Below are 15,672 nucleotides of genomic sequence, written 5' to 3'. Positions count from 1 at the left end.
GAACAAAGCAAAAATTTCTAAATTTCTGAAATACTTTAAACTTAAACACTGACAATGAAGATATAATTAATATAATAACGAATTTAGCTGACTAAGTAAAATGTTTGAGAGATACACATTCCAAAGATATGTGTACTATACATTTTAAACATTCAAAGAACTTGCCGAGAGTAATTTAGAAAATTCAATTAAATTTAAATTTTTTTAAATTCTAACATTCTGCATAAAAAATATTAAATAACTTGAAAAATAAAATAAGTAAAAAATAGAAAAAGAAAAGTTTGAAAACTTTCGCAATAGCTGTTTTCTCTTTTAGTTTCACTTTTAGAAAATTGGATTTGATTTATTGAAAATGTATTTTCTAAAATATATAAAACATAATTCGAATTACACTTTCAATCGAGTTCTTCGTAAACTACAGTTAACTAAAGAACTTTAAAAATGCCAAAAGCACTCTTATTACAATGTACCATATGATGCTTTCAAAGAAGTATCCAACTCTCACATAAAATAAAATGTTTAAAAGTTACGTTATTACTATTTAAAAAAAACTGAAAACTACTATGGATATCTAAATAGCTTAGAAAAACTATCAATACAGATACAATAACCAAAAACTGATAATGTACCCAGAAAAATAAAAACATCCTTTATAACTTCCTTTACGACAGTAATTGAGTCACATATTGAAAATCTCTTCATTACTAAGTAAGCGCACTGTAATGTTTATTATTTTATTTGAAACTAATAAAACCTTTTGCCCCTGAGCTTTGAAAAATTGTTTCCAAACTTTTCATGAATTTAATTAAACAAATATAATATTAAAAATATTATAAAAAATATTATTGTAATAATTGATATTAATTTCACTTAATTCTTAAATTTAACTTAATATATTTTGGTTTAACTATAAAAAGTTGAAATAGTAGTAATAATAAAATACTTTTAAAATTATAGCAAAAATTTATGTATTATTAAACATGGACCAATTAGCTTTTAAAAAATATATTATCAAGATTTGGTCATTAAAACAATAATTTATTAAAATATGCATCGTAAATTATAGATGCTCAATCTCTTTATTAATATAGTCATTTCGTTGGTTTTTATTCCTCCATCAAATGATCTATTAGTTCTATTGTTATCTGGAAAATCTTTACTTTGTTCACTTTGATTTAATGTTTAATATGTCTTGCTTATATAGTTATTGTATATTTTAAATAAACTGTACATTCTTCTGGTGTTTCATATATAATATGTTTTCAAACTCTCATATCTTTTTAACGCACATTATTCTGTTGTTTTATTTCTACTATATTTTGGCTTGCTCTTCAAAGATTCTTTTCCAGTTACTATCAAAATAGCTTTAATTTTTTATTAACGAAGATTTTTAAATTAATTTATTTGAAATCTATTGTTTTTGGTATGGTAATTTAATTTAATATTTATATTGTATTGAGTTTATAAGTAATAATATTTATTTAATATTTATATGAAGTAGTTATTAGATTAATCTAAACTTTCGGCAGACGGCTAAAATGTCATAGCTGTAAGCTTTATATATATAATATAATTGTTATTAATTTCTATGTAATACAACAAATTTAAAATGAAGTAAAAATAAAGCTAATAATACTACTAAAAATACTACTAGCTTTAACTTTTTAAACGTTCATTGGATTGTTCATTAATTTGATTACCTCATATTATATTTTCGCCATTTATTGAACGTATACTTTGTTTTTAAACAATTAAAATTTTTTTTCATATAAAAATAATTTTAAATTAAATAAATTTTAATAAATATAAATTTATTTATAAATTTTATAAAAATTTATATAAATTTATAAATTTTAATAAATATGAATTTATTTATGTATACAAAAATAATCATATAAAAATAATTTTAAATTAAATAAATTTTAATAAATATAAATTTATTTATAAATTTAATAAAAATTTATATAAATTTATAATTTTTAATAAATATGAAATTATTTAAAGTAGTTTATTTTTAATTATTTATTTTTAGATTAATTTATTTTATCTTTTGAAAAAATGTTCTTATAATAAAAATTACATTAAAATGATGTTGTTTTTGTCTGCAACGATCGAATATTATTATTTATAAAAATATCATCAAACATGTATATACCAGAGATTTGATCATAAATTATCATACGTTTGTTTCTATTCACTTCATCTACTTACACTACTTTGAACCTACTTTGCACTCACTTTTAGGTGTTAGTATTCACTCATTTGAATTTAATTCGGTTATTTGTTTTTTATCATTATAAATTGATATTGTAAGCAACTGTTTATATCTGCAACAGGAGCTAGAAGAAGATTTAAGAAAAAACTATATAACATGTTACTGTGCATATAATATGTGACTTGCTTTTAGATTCAAGCACTCACTCATTAGAAATTAATACTATAAATCTTTATAAAATCCATTTATTTTTATTTTTGTTCTACTCTGATTATACTTTTGAATACATAGAAACATGTTCGTAATATATAACATACCTATATGTCATAAAATGCAAAAACATAATCATCACATTTAAATAACTTTGATACTACATACATGTCTTTTACGTGTAATATAACTACAACAATGTGTAAATGAAAAATATATTTTATTAATAGTCAATTGTATATATGTATGTTTTTTTTTCTTTTTTAACTTTAACTTTTCTCAGCTTTCTGAGTCTTTCACTTAAATTTCCACGTTTACGTACTCTTGGTTTACGGGGACATAACTTTGCTAATAATAATTTTATATGACAATACTTGAATGTTTTCGACAGCTGTCAATGCGTATCGCAAATGAAATAAATTGTATTATCGGATTATTGAAATAAAGGTTATTTCTTATTTCATTTTAACAAGGAGAGAAAAAAAAAATACAGAAAATATCCGGTGTACTTTGACAAAGCTGAGAATACGCAAAAGTAGTTCAAATAATATGTACTGTTTGTATACAAATTGTTCTCGGAATAAATAGTATTCTTGAGAAATAAAGTGAGATGATATCCCTGAACTTGAAGAAGTCTCATGTAAATATATTCACGTTTTCAGAATGGAGAGCAGCTATAATATATAATCGAATCAATAAATATTTGAATATAAATTTATGTACAAAAATCTTTTTTCGTATACTATTTAAAATAATATTTTATGAAATCAATTGTTGATTACACAAATTGTTATTAACGTAATTGTGTTACATTTCATATTGCATACTGAGAAGAACTTTACATGTTTTTGTTCAAAAGTTATTATAAATGATTCTCACAATATTTCATTTTTATTATTTTACTTATCGAGATTGTAAATTAAAATCAAAATACTGTGGCATCCACCTGTTGATTTATTACGTTATTAGAATTAGTTAACTGATTAAGCACTAATTATTAAGCGTTAAGCATTACTTTAACAAATAGTCACCCCACAGTGCATTAAAATTTCCCATGCTTTAAAGAGGACGAAAACTAGGGAAGCTTTCTCCCGAGGCTTGTCTATTTTTTATTAATACCAAAGATACAGTAAACAGTGTGGTGGTATTACAAAGTAGATTAGCTAAATGATCACCAATATCTGCGACTCTTTTCAAGTAGAGGTAATCCTCGAAAAATACGCTGCTTAACGAAGCCACAAAATTGATAATCTCTCAAATTCGAGGATTAATGAAAACTAATTTTATTACGATTAAATTTAATTTTTATCTATTAAGAAACTTAAGATAAATATATATATATATTTTATAATACATTTTATGATAAAAAATAATAACAAAATTTATTATGTCTTCCTAAAAGAAACTTGGCAAGGACCAACTGCACTCTATAACGCCAAATTTTATATATAGTTAATTGAATTCACTTTAAGTAACGCCTATATAACCAAAAAAGCAACAATAATTTACAATATAAAAAAAAATAACAATAGAGTGTACATATATCTTTTGAAATATCTTAACAAATTGTCGAAAATATTTAATTTTTGTGTTTGGAGCTCAGTTACTGTATCTTCCTTTATATATCTCCCATCATACCACACTTTAGTTACATACTCCTATTGTTAATTTGTAAAGATTCATATCTTTTGTTATATTCAAGAGGTTGAGTACTTCGTTAGTTTGATGTAAGTAACAGAAAATATAGTACGAGTATCAGAAGCTTATATGATGACGTTCACTTCATATTGATATATTGTTAAGGAAAATTAAATACATACAAGGACACTTAATAAAACTGTTTTCCTATAAATTTATTAAAAATTAATTACAATATAGTTAACTAGATACCAACTACTTTGAGTAGTTGTGAGTATGTGTCATATGAAAAGTTTGCTTTGAAATTTATATTTGACAGCTCTGGTTTAGCTGACAATTAATAAAAACTTAGTGAAAAATTAATATTTGAAATATGTTTTTAATGTTTTATAATTTGAAAGACATACAATTGTAGTAAATACAATAATAAATTTCCTAACTACCTAATAAGGTAAGGAATACAATTTACATTGCTTCCTTAAGACATTTCGATAACATGTATGGATTTAGTCTTCAGAGTAACTGTGACAGATTTTGTGCTTATGTAATACAAACTATGTTGAATAAGTAAAAGCACTTAGGCTACCATTAAACTACAACCAAAAGTATTACAATATTGTAGGAGAAATGTTTCGTTATAAGCGAATAAATCAAGCTTTACATGCCCTATAGGAGGTAGTGCGTGTAATGCTAAACCAACCATTGTTCTATTCAGTTTTAGTGCAAATATGCGGTAATGCAATACTATCACATTTTTACACTTGAAACCAGGTCATTCGCTGATAACACTGTGAGATATTATGATCTTTATTTAGATTATTCAGCTATTTAAAGCTGCTGAGGTTAAGTCTGCCAATGCATCGTTTTCCTAGACCATTGGTAATAATGGATTTGAGTCCTAAATTGAAACTTAAAAACAAACATTTTTTTTCTTCAGAAAACTTGAGATACGAAAAAATAGGTACTCATTTTTATCACAAACAACCTTCGCCAACATTCACTTCTATCCAGCCCAAAAGAGGAATTTTTCAAATATTTCTTAAAATTGTTTTTTCCACTGAATAATTTTAATAAATATTTGAAGAAATTTGCAAATTGTTAAAGCATGACTAAAGTAGATTAGGTTAGATTGAAGTAGCGGCCTTGTATCTAAAGCCCATTTTAGCTCACATAATAGCCAGTCTTGATACCACTGATGGCTAACGTAAAAAGTGCAATCTATTCATTCATGAAGTTTACTTAAAACATGATATTTGTATGTAATGAAATAAAAATGTTATTACTCCCTTACAACCTTAATTTTTAAATGTTAACCAGTTGTTACCAAAGACCAAGCTGAAGAAACCGACAGGTTTTGTTCGGCCATTACAGTTGTATGCAAATTACATCATCCATTTCTGTTTTAAGTTGGACGTGAAAATATTGTAGATCTATAGCAAATACGCTTTTTCACTGATTTGCTTGTAATTTCATCTAGGGTTTAAAATCGATACCCTATGGTTCATGAATAGTAACTACTTGGGACTACTATGTCCATTTCTTACATATTTAGCGGTATAAAAATGCTCTTCCTTCTGTTCGATTGTCAAATAAGAAAGAACCCAATCAGTTAAAATTATTAAACCCAAATCAATTCGTTCAATGCAACCAAATTGTTTAAACATATATGAAACCTTCAACATCACAAATCATATTTTAACAAATTAAACATTTTTGTGAATAAATATTAAAATTATTTCGACCCTCAATTGACGTTCCCCACATTCTAAGGCATGAAACATTTCCTTTGATTTAATAGTCTTCATTAAAGCGGTTAACTAAATTACGCTATAACATAGGTGTTTACTGCTTACCGAAAGCTGTACCTTAAGTCTAATGAATTACGTTTGTTCCAATTGTTTTGAAAGGTCTTTTAACTGTAACTATCAACTTTGACTATATATCCTCCAACAAGTACTGCTACACAGATATAAACAGGAAAAATATTGATGAAATTGCTGTACAATCGACTAATTATTCTTCTCCGTGTAGGTTTTCCATTATGTTTTTTTTTTAAATTATTTATAAATTTGATATTTAAATAATTAGAAAATGTTCCAACAATCCACAACATATGGATTTATTTTAATATAAACACATAAACTTGTGACTATATTCTTTTCTTACGAATATGGTCTTAAAAGCTGAGATATGAAGGGAATTTAGAGATGAAGGGAATCCTCCGAAGATATACTGAATCCAAATTAACTTATTTAAATGTATAGTTTTTCAAATTCATTTAAATGTAACTAACAACCGCAGCCAATAAATATATCTTAGATAACTAAAGTTGTATCAGTATGCAATCTTCAACAATGCAAATACCATATTACCATATCATCGATCCATAAATACTTAACACTTATATAAATGCGACTTCCTTAAAAATAAGGATACTTATTGATATAGAATAACTCCGTACATTCTGTGATACATAAAATATAAAAGTAATATTAAAATGGGGAAACCGTGTTTGTGGTTAAAATTTAAAATACTAATAGCTTTCCACTCGTATAAAACTTAAAGGAAATCATTTCAAAATAACCACAATTTGCAAGAATTCAAAGTATTAATCCCACACACTTTTTTATACACCCTGTATAACATGTTTTATTTATTTACTCATAAAGTAAGCCTTAAAACCAGTTCAAACTCAAAGTCAGCTGAAGTTCCAAACTGAATGAAATACGATGTGTGGAACTATGCACTATGAAATGTTGGCCTTTAGTTGGACGACTGTGGGTTGAAATAAACTTTAAATTTTTGTTTGCAGTTGAATTGCATACAACTGCATTCAACTGCAGGCAGTCAACTGCAAAGTGTCAACTTTTATGACATTTCATTACAAATTTTATATTCTCTTCGCTTTTCATTGAAACGGTGTACTTTGCGATATTATTGACCATGAAACCACAATAAATGCAGTTAATTACCGTCGTTGTCATTGCAGCAATCATAACGATTTTTCTTTACAAAGATATAGATATTAAGTGATTATGTCTACCATTTCAGCATTTAGATATTGTCATATAAAGAATGCCTTGAATATAGCAGGTTTGACTGCATATCATGGCTCTAAAGCTTTATTTGCATGGAATCAACGTCATGCAAATGACAATGTTAACCACCGATTTTGCGCATGGCTGTGTGGGTGTGGTGCAATGAACTTTCTTTTTGTGTGTAACAAGTTTTATAGTAAAAAATATATATATAAAATTTTTGATGACATTTATTATACAACCGTAACCGTACGAGTGGCAGTGCAACGCGTGAATAAGGAGAAATAAACGCCTCTAGCGCATTAGTCGACAAACATGAAAATTCTTGTCGATTTAGTCAGCTTTTCATTAAATATTTAGTAAGAAGCGCTACTTAGTTATTCCGTACCCAGGTGCTATGAAAACTCACATCACCATCAACTAATTTTAAAATAATAGTTTCAAATTAGATTAAAACATTATCGATAGTATAAACTAAAATTGTTTAGTAATGATATTCATGCCATATCTAAATAAAGAAATTCTATTATTCTTTCCACCCTTTTGTTTTTTTTTAACTTAAGTCAACCTGGCTAGTTAATCTATCCTTGGATATATTCTCACCGTAATCTGTGCATTAAGGTTGATATCAATGTAGATTTGTCGTAGGCAACCTTATTTTGCGAAACAAAGAAGTACTTAAACGATTCTGTTCTATTCCTGAACTTCCTGAAATTGTGGATCCTCCATTTTAAGCATATATGCATCAAGGCAGGACATAAAATTAGAAATGTTTTAAGTTCTCCTTTATTGTTAGCTCCCTTTTTTTCATGCATTAATGAATACAAAAAATATTTTAACTTATTTCCATGTGGCGGAAATAAACTGTGACCTTACATCAGCTCACTTATGACTGTTATAAGAGTTCTGCAACCTTTCAAGAACATTACTAGTATAAATTGGGTGCACTTATCTTTACACTTCTTTTAAAATTTGACAGCAATACCACACTGATTCGCCGCACTTTTATTCCTGCTTTTTCATATACTCATTCCAGATCCTTTCGTACGCACTTTATGAACACATCTTTTTCCAGAGTTCCTTGAGAATCATTTCCATTACTTAGTTTATCTTCTATGATATTTACATGAACAGATAGTTAAGAGCTTCGAATAGTTGATAAACGATCAATAATAGAATATTAATTATATTATCGGTTAATAATAGAATAGGGTATGACAGTCCTGACAGCATTTTAAGATCTTATACGTATTTTCAAGCTTTATGTAATGCATTCTGAATAATCTGGATAATCAATGTACGTTGTCGATGACCACACGAATATATGTCGCATATCGAATATATTTAAAGGAATGACTTCTACCATTTAACTGCTCCACCATGCGTATCGTGTTAATCTGCTCTATGCGCGAGAGATTCGCATTGAGTCTTGTCTGTTGTTTAAAAATGGTACTGTTTAATATAGACTTAGTGAGGTTTAGTGGAATGGAGGGTAGAATTGAATAAATTATATTTGGAGGAAAGACTGTGCCAATACACAAGCAATTCGGCATAAGTTTTGCCTGTTTAAAATGGTGACATTTACATGGAATTGTTATGTTTAGTAGAATAGACGATAATGTAGGAAATGGTTAGTAAGGTGATGCTACTAGAAATATATATAAAAGTTTTTTCTCTTATTAAATTTTTTTTATGTTATTGTAATACCTTAAAAAGGTCTGTATTATTTGTGCTTCAATTTAACGTAAACAGTTAAACACTATTGAAAAAGTTCAATAATTTATCTTATTAAAAAAATATATACTAATACTTGATAAATATGGGTAATAAAGCTAATGTGTTATTTGTTGGATATTTGTTGTTAAAAAACGAATCGGTAAAGGTTAATCTAATCTTCTGAAAGATTATTTCCCTTTTCTCTTGCATGACTTGAAAATCTAATGAAAAAAAACTACAATTTATGAAATTTTGCGTCTTCTAAATGAAAAGGAATCTGAAAAGCACCGCACACTTTTAAATTTTTTACAAACAAATTTCGAAATCTTATCACAAATGTTTTAAAATGTCATATCTTTGAACACAAAAACAGACCAATACACATGCAATATATTTTATTTTTGCAAATATCAAATTGATTTTCAGCAAAAACTGAATATTTTTTATTTTCATTTTCAGAAACGTTGCTACATTGAAAAACGAAAGGTGAAAAACTCTTACGAAACGTGAGCAGTCAACGGCACAAGAAAATAATAAAAAAAATTAACAAATTCACTTATCAATGTTGAGAGAAAACAAAAGCTTAAATGCAAAAATATCTCAAAATAAATTTTCACAAAAAAATCTTTCGGTGAAATATTTTATAAAACAACTGAATCGATAAAAAGATTGCTGGATACAAAAAGCAACAACACAAAGTGCCGATTTCGAGTGCAACAAATTTTAAATCGAGGAAATTTTTAACCCAAACGCTTAATAAAGAGGAGGATACATCGAAATGTGTTCAAAAGAGTTATTCCTGTTTGTTTGTTTAGTTGGTCTGCTCGGTGGCCTCAGACTAACCTCAACAACGACAACCACCACATTTGTAGCTGCGATGTCAATTGGCAATCAGGACATAGAACGCTATTTTCGTTCAGTGAATGCTTCACAGTCATTAGCCGTGATGACCGAAGATCGCATTGCTATGGATACATATACATTTGCCTTCATCAATTACACCTATTACGGCGATGATCACATTAAGCACGAGGTGCAATATGCAGAAGAGAAGGCACGTTATGGTGAGGGTAGAATTCTGTCTGTCAAAGGTAAATTAGTGCACGTTACCGATGCGAATGATTTCACTGATGACTATGCATGCTCACCAAATATTTTGGGCACACTCGGTAATCCAACACCATCGTCTGGTGTGTCATGGATTGCTTTAGTGCGTCGCGGTCGTTGTACTTTCGAGGAGAAGGTGAAGAATGTGCACTACAAGGGCGCAGCAGGCGTTATTGTGTACAATGATAAGACAGTTCCAAACCTGGAAAAAATGCAAATAAAGGGCAAAACTCGTAAGTCGATTAATAAATTTTAATTAAAGAACATATGTGCGTATAGACTTCCAATTTTGTGTGAAAATTAAATTATAAATGAATAAGCGTTTTAATAATTTTATAACTTGTGTTACTACTTTCCACTACATTGAAATATTGAAATATGTTCAACAAGTTATTTCTTGAATACTTTTAAGAACAAAAATAAAACAAATTTAATGTTTATTTATCAGAAAATGAAAAATTTTTTAAATTTTTTAATCTCAGACAATCAAAAAAAAATTAATGGAAGCGAAGAAGATATTTTTTTCAACAATAGATTAATTTTATATAATTTTATTATAATATAATTGCTTTTTTATTATTATCTATTTTTATTATTTGATAATTATATTACCATTAAAAATAGAACGAATAGTTTAATGATTTTGCACCCCTCTGGGTTCCAACTAACAGAGAAGAGAAATTATTTATACCAACTGTGAAAATATTTCAAGAATTTCAAGATTTAAGTAATTAATTTTTATTTTATTATTTTTATTTATTTTATTTACTATTTATATATATCATTGTATTATAATACAATATATTATACAGCTGTCAAATAATATTTTTCATAATAGTTTTTAAACTGTTTAAGTCAAGTTCTGCCAACTTTATACCCAAAGCAAAATTAAGCGACCCTCCATTTTGTAATGGATCCAGTCTAGAATTTAGTTATATTTATATATATATAAATAAATTAAAATTTAAATTAAAAAAGAATCTTAAAATATTAATTACCCGATAAAACACTACACGTGACAGCTTGATCAATATTAAAACAAATATATTTTAGGGTAATAAAATACTTATTGATTATACGAGGGTCGCTTTTTAAGTATCTATTAAAAACAAATTCATTTATTTTTATTACTTTTGTGATTATAATTATTAGTTTACTATACTTTTCTTAACTTTAAGAAAACCTCATTTTGTAAAGTATCTAAGCCTGATTTTTCCTCTTGGTTTTAAAGATGGTTTCTTAATAGCTTCATTTTTTTAAAAGGAAAATTCTAAAGGATCATCTTCATATTTTTTAAATATTATAATAATTTGTTACCGGGCTAATTGGTCAAATTTTAATATAAATAAAAAGACACTAATTTATTATTTATATTTAAAAATCGTTTATATTTTATTTCCGATATTTCGACTATCTTCGATAGTCATCTTCAGGGAAAACTACACAAAATATAGGATGTTCACATTTTTATAGCGGATTATAAAGAAAAATCATACAATAAATACAATAATAATGATGACAACAAGAGAAAAAAAAAACAACAATAAAAATACAAAAGAAAAATTAAAATTATAAAAAAAATTTATAAAAAAAACAAAAAAAGCTTTACAAACATCCTGTGTCATTTGTTTATAATATTCCTGTAAGCCTGAGCACAGTTGTCCGTATCAGTTTTATAATTGAGTCTTATATTATTGGGCACTTGAAGTATTGAGAGCATTTCTAGAAAGTACCTCTTATTATGGTTCCTTTCTTCATATAAAATTTTTGCCTTATCAAAATCAGGTTCATGTTTATGCTCCATACAATGCACAGCCAATGCTGTATTGGCTTCAGCACCACTTTTATTTTTTAAACTGTGTTTATGTCCAGCCATCCTTGTCCTAAGCTTATTTTTAGTCGTACCTATATATATTTTGTTACATACATTGTACCCGTCACCTTTACAATTCAGCTGGTACACTACATTAGATTTGTCTTTATTATTAATTTTAGTTTTCGTATTGCTATATAATTTAGCTATTGTGTTTGTTGCCTTATGAGTAATTTTATAACGTTCCTTGTCATATATACTAGAATTAATTATTTGGTTCGACAATTTCGGAACATAATCAATGGATTTATATATTTTTTTGTCATTATTATTGTTAGGTTGGAGCTTTTTAAAGGTCTTATTAAGCATCATATTAATAATCCTTACGGGGAAGTCATTCTTTATTATTCTTTATTCTTTATTTTTTAAATAATTAAGACTTAAGTAGATAAGTCTGCAGAGTAATTTTAGAATGCAGAAAAGAATATGAAACTAAGACATATGACAGTAAATTTTTGTATAATTATGTTACATGACCAAATGAAAGTAACCGTTTCTGTGTTGGATAGAATAAGAATACAAACATTGCTTTTGTTGATAGCAGTTACTAAGACTTTGATTAGACATAAAGTCGCAATTAATTTTTAATTTTGAGTATAAACCAAAACAGTTTCTTAATCATGCTTGCAAAATGAGTAGTAGAGTAGATCCAACCTTCTTAGGGACTTATTTATATACTCAGTTGTCTATAAATCCATAAATTAATTTAATCACAATTAAGAAAATTTGTGTACTTTTAATTCAATCGAACACGGTTCCAGTGAATATGCCCGCAAGTTCAACTACATTATATATGTTTGAAGCTCTTATGACTATTCGATGTTAAGAATCTTGTATTGCAGTTGACCTGTGGAATACTGATTTTCTACAGATCTTCGTAATATAGATTACAAAATATTTATAACAAATTTAGTTATATGAGTTCTTTTATATTCTTCTCTAAAAACCCTTTAATGCTTTTAGTTCAAATCAGTTCATATTAAAGTAGCATTTTAGAAATACTTCGAAACTAATAAGTAAGATTATTTTTCTTAAGTTATGAAATATTAATTAAAATCTCATTTTCTAAACGATGTCAAAAAATTTTCAGTATATAGTACAAACCATGATTTGTAATAATTTTATAACACCGAAAGAAGATATCAAAATATATAAGTTTATATGATTGTTCATTGTTTAAATTTCACAATACATCGTACATGTCCCTCGTACATAAATGCATAAATTTACATTTATCTACTTTAGACTATTTTTGCTTTTTAATTTCTAAAAGCTTTATCAACAAAAACTAATTTAAAATTATTTTTCGTTCAGGTAATATAACTGCTGTGATAACTTATCTAGAACTCGGAGCAAGTATGGCTGATATTGTTGATCGAGGTTTTGATATGGAAGCTGCCATTATTGAAGGCAAAAGTGGCATGCGGCCTATTAACACTTTAAATAGGTGAGTAATATTAAAAAATTTCAATTCATTATATATTGATAGCTTCAATAAATGTATATTAAGCATTTTTTATTTGGATTTTATTTTTATTAAACATTCAAAAATTGTTTTAGTGATGAAATAAACTATTTAACGAATTTAGTATAGTCATATAGGTTTCATGAGAAACTTCAATATATTTCTTCTCTTAAGTACTAAAAAACATAAAGTATTTCATAACAAGCATAGATTGTAAAGATAGATTTGCCATTATGCTTTATTTAACTACTAGCAAGTCAAAAGCCTTGCATTTTAAGGTTGCGTTGCCTTCAGTGACACAGTTTAGAAATTCAAAACATCACTCTAAAGAAGTTATTCAAAAGTCTCTAATGTCACAAACTCTAATATTAATAGATTTTTCTATTAATACTATCATCAAGTGCATTAAAGTTAGAGCGTCCAAGCTATTTAGCAAAATAGATTATCAGAAGAACTCCAGCGACGGATATAAATATCTTTACTGTCGATATAGTATAGACATCGATACTATACTTAAAGTAAAAAGGACATTTACAATAAAAGTGCTGTAGATTCTCAGGTTCTTTCAGAGAACATCAAATGAAACGTATCCAAAAGTTGGAATAAAGGTGCTATCTATCAAATTATTTAATTCATAATTCATCTGATAAATATGCGATTTTTCGACATCCGTACTATTATACCTTAATAAAAAAGAGATTTCATAATAGAAGTGATAGAGATATAGATGATATAGGTTCTTCCAGCGTGTAAATCAATGAAGCACACCCAGGTAAAAGAATAAAGGTTACCAAATCTTTTAAATCACAGTTTTCTATATCCTGCTAAGTGTTGATTTTGTTAAATGCTTTTCTGAATTCGCTCAATATGGTTGCATGACATATTTTATCATAGGCCATCCTTAAGGTATGCCCCACCAGTTAAATTCATATCTTTTAATCTGAACTTTAATATAAACTTGTTTTATTATAGTAGCAACTTTTCATTTGATATAATTCTGGGTTACCATGTATTCAATATATTATATAGATAGCAAATGAAAAACCACTTAATTTTGTTTTTTGATATTTCTGACAAATTGTGCTTTTTGAATTCTGCACGGTAAAGCGTCAACAGTGCAAGAGCCAATAATGGTAATGCTTACTAGATAACTGAAACTATTGTTGTTTTCAATCACAGTACATTTATATTGTTTTTTAAAAGACTTTGGGTATATTTACATGGTACATTTAAATGGTACATTTGCAATATTTATTATTAATAATATACTCAGAGTTATTTAATCTGAGAACTTTATGGATTCTTATATTATTACTGTTCTTTTATATTCCATTCCATATACCCCAGTTTTTTTAAACAATTTGTATATCTCAGTTGCAGTGGCGCTTCTATTTTTGAGGCCTCTCATGCAATTTCCAATTACATTGCAGTAAATGGTAGTACATTATAAACTACTTTTTTGTATCAACCTTCCCACTTTCACAGTTATTTTCTATTTGTGCATCTGCTATATTTTAAATACTCACAATTACATTTATAAATATGTGTGTTCCCCAAATTACACATACACTTCAACATTAACTACCATTTTTATAGTTTTTAATCAGTGTAAAATAATCTCGCTGACACATTAATTACACAGATTACACAAAAATTTGTTTGGATTCATGCTGCGCTACTGCACGTGAGTATCGGTAAACAGCTAATAAAATATGGACAGCAAAATAAACAAACACAATAATGTTGGCAATTATTTCAGCAAAATTACAATTTTGTGATTAAATAAAGAAGTTCGTTAACTTTGTGCGTAATTTTTAGGTGATTTAACGAGTTTCATTTAAACACAAAGAAATTTAATTCAGTTTTATTTAAATTTCAAAATTGTGTTGGTTAAAATTTTCCTGAATTTCCTGCTTAATATGAAGTTAATTTTAAATTACCATATACCATTATTATTCTCAATATTTACTCTTTAGTTTATTATTAAGTAAAAACGTACTTGGCCCTGTTTGAACGATTTGCATTCAAAAGAACAAATTTGTTTGGACTATAAAATATCATCAGAGCATTGACATTTCCATTTGCCTTACATGAGATGAAATCGTTAATCGTTGCCTATACTTGAATGTATTTTTGTTCGTATTTTGTTCATATATTTACGTTCAGTGCACTGAACTTATAAGCAGGCACAGATTAATTTTAATTTACCCAATTCTTTTTGTCAATAAAAAACAAAAAAAACTTTTTTGTAAACTGAACGCTTCAATATATCAAGCAATTACCTTCAAATAAAATTGAACAATGTTTTTTATGGCAGTAATTTGAATAAAATAAAGCATTAGAAAGTTATTACACATTTTTGAAATAAATTTTTTTAATTATAAATTTAAAAAATTTTGTCTGTGGACGC

At 27.0% G+C, this 15,672-nt stretch overlaps 1 protein-coding gene across 1 annotated transcript; it reads left to right on the top strand.

Annotated features, from left to right (window-relative positions):
• The first annotated feature begins 9,595 nt into the window (after positions 1-9,595).
• Positions 9,596-13,391, top strand: LOC119674498 (protein goliath-like). The gene is made up of 3 exons (XM_038085637.1): positions 9,596-10,157; positions 13,112-13,244; positions 13,358-13,391. Exons 1-3 carry the CDS (start codon positions 9,596-9,598, stop codon positions 13,389-13,391), a joined length of 729 nt encoding a protein of 242 aa, XP_037941565.1.
• The last annotated feature ends 2,281 nt before the right edge of the window (positions 13,392-15,672 follow it).

This window comes from Teleopsis dalmanni, chromosome 2 (assembly GCF_002237135.1).
Source record: "Teleopsis dalmanni isolate 2A chromosome 2, ASM223713v2, whole genome shotgun sequence".
NCBI lineage: Eukaryota > Metazoa > Arthropoda > Insecta > Diptera > Diopsidae > Teleopsis > Teleopsis dalmanni.
Note: the sequence above shows the minus strand (reverse complement) of the source record. Positions and strands in the feature narration are given on the sequence as shown.

Coding starts and splice junctions, on each gene's coding strand:
- LOC119674498 (XM_038085637.1), top strand. CDS start 9,596: ATGTGTTCAAAAGAGTTATTCCTGTTTGTTTGTTTAGTTGGTCTGCTC. Junction 10,158..13,111: donor GCAAATAAAGGGCAAAACTC/GTAAGTCGATTA, acceptor TTTTTCGTTCAG/GTAATATAACTGCTGTGATA. Junction 13,245..13,357: donor CCTATTAACACTTTAAATAG/GTGAGTAATATT, acceptor AAATTGTTTTAG/TGATGAAATAAACTATTTAA.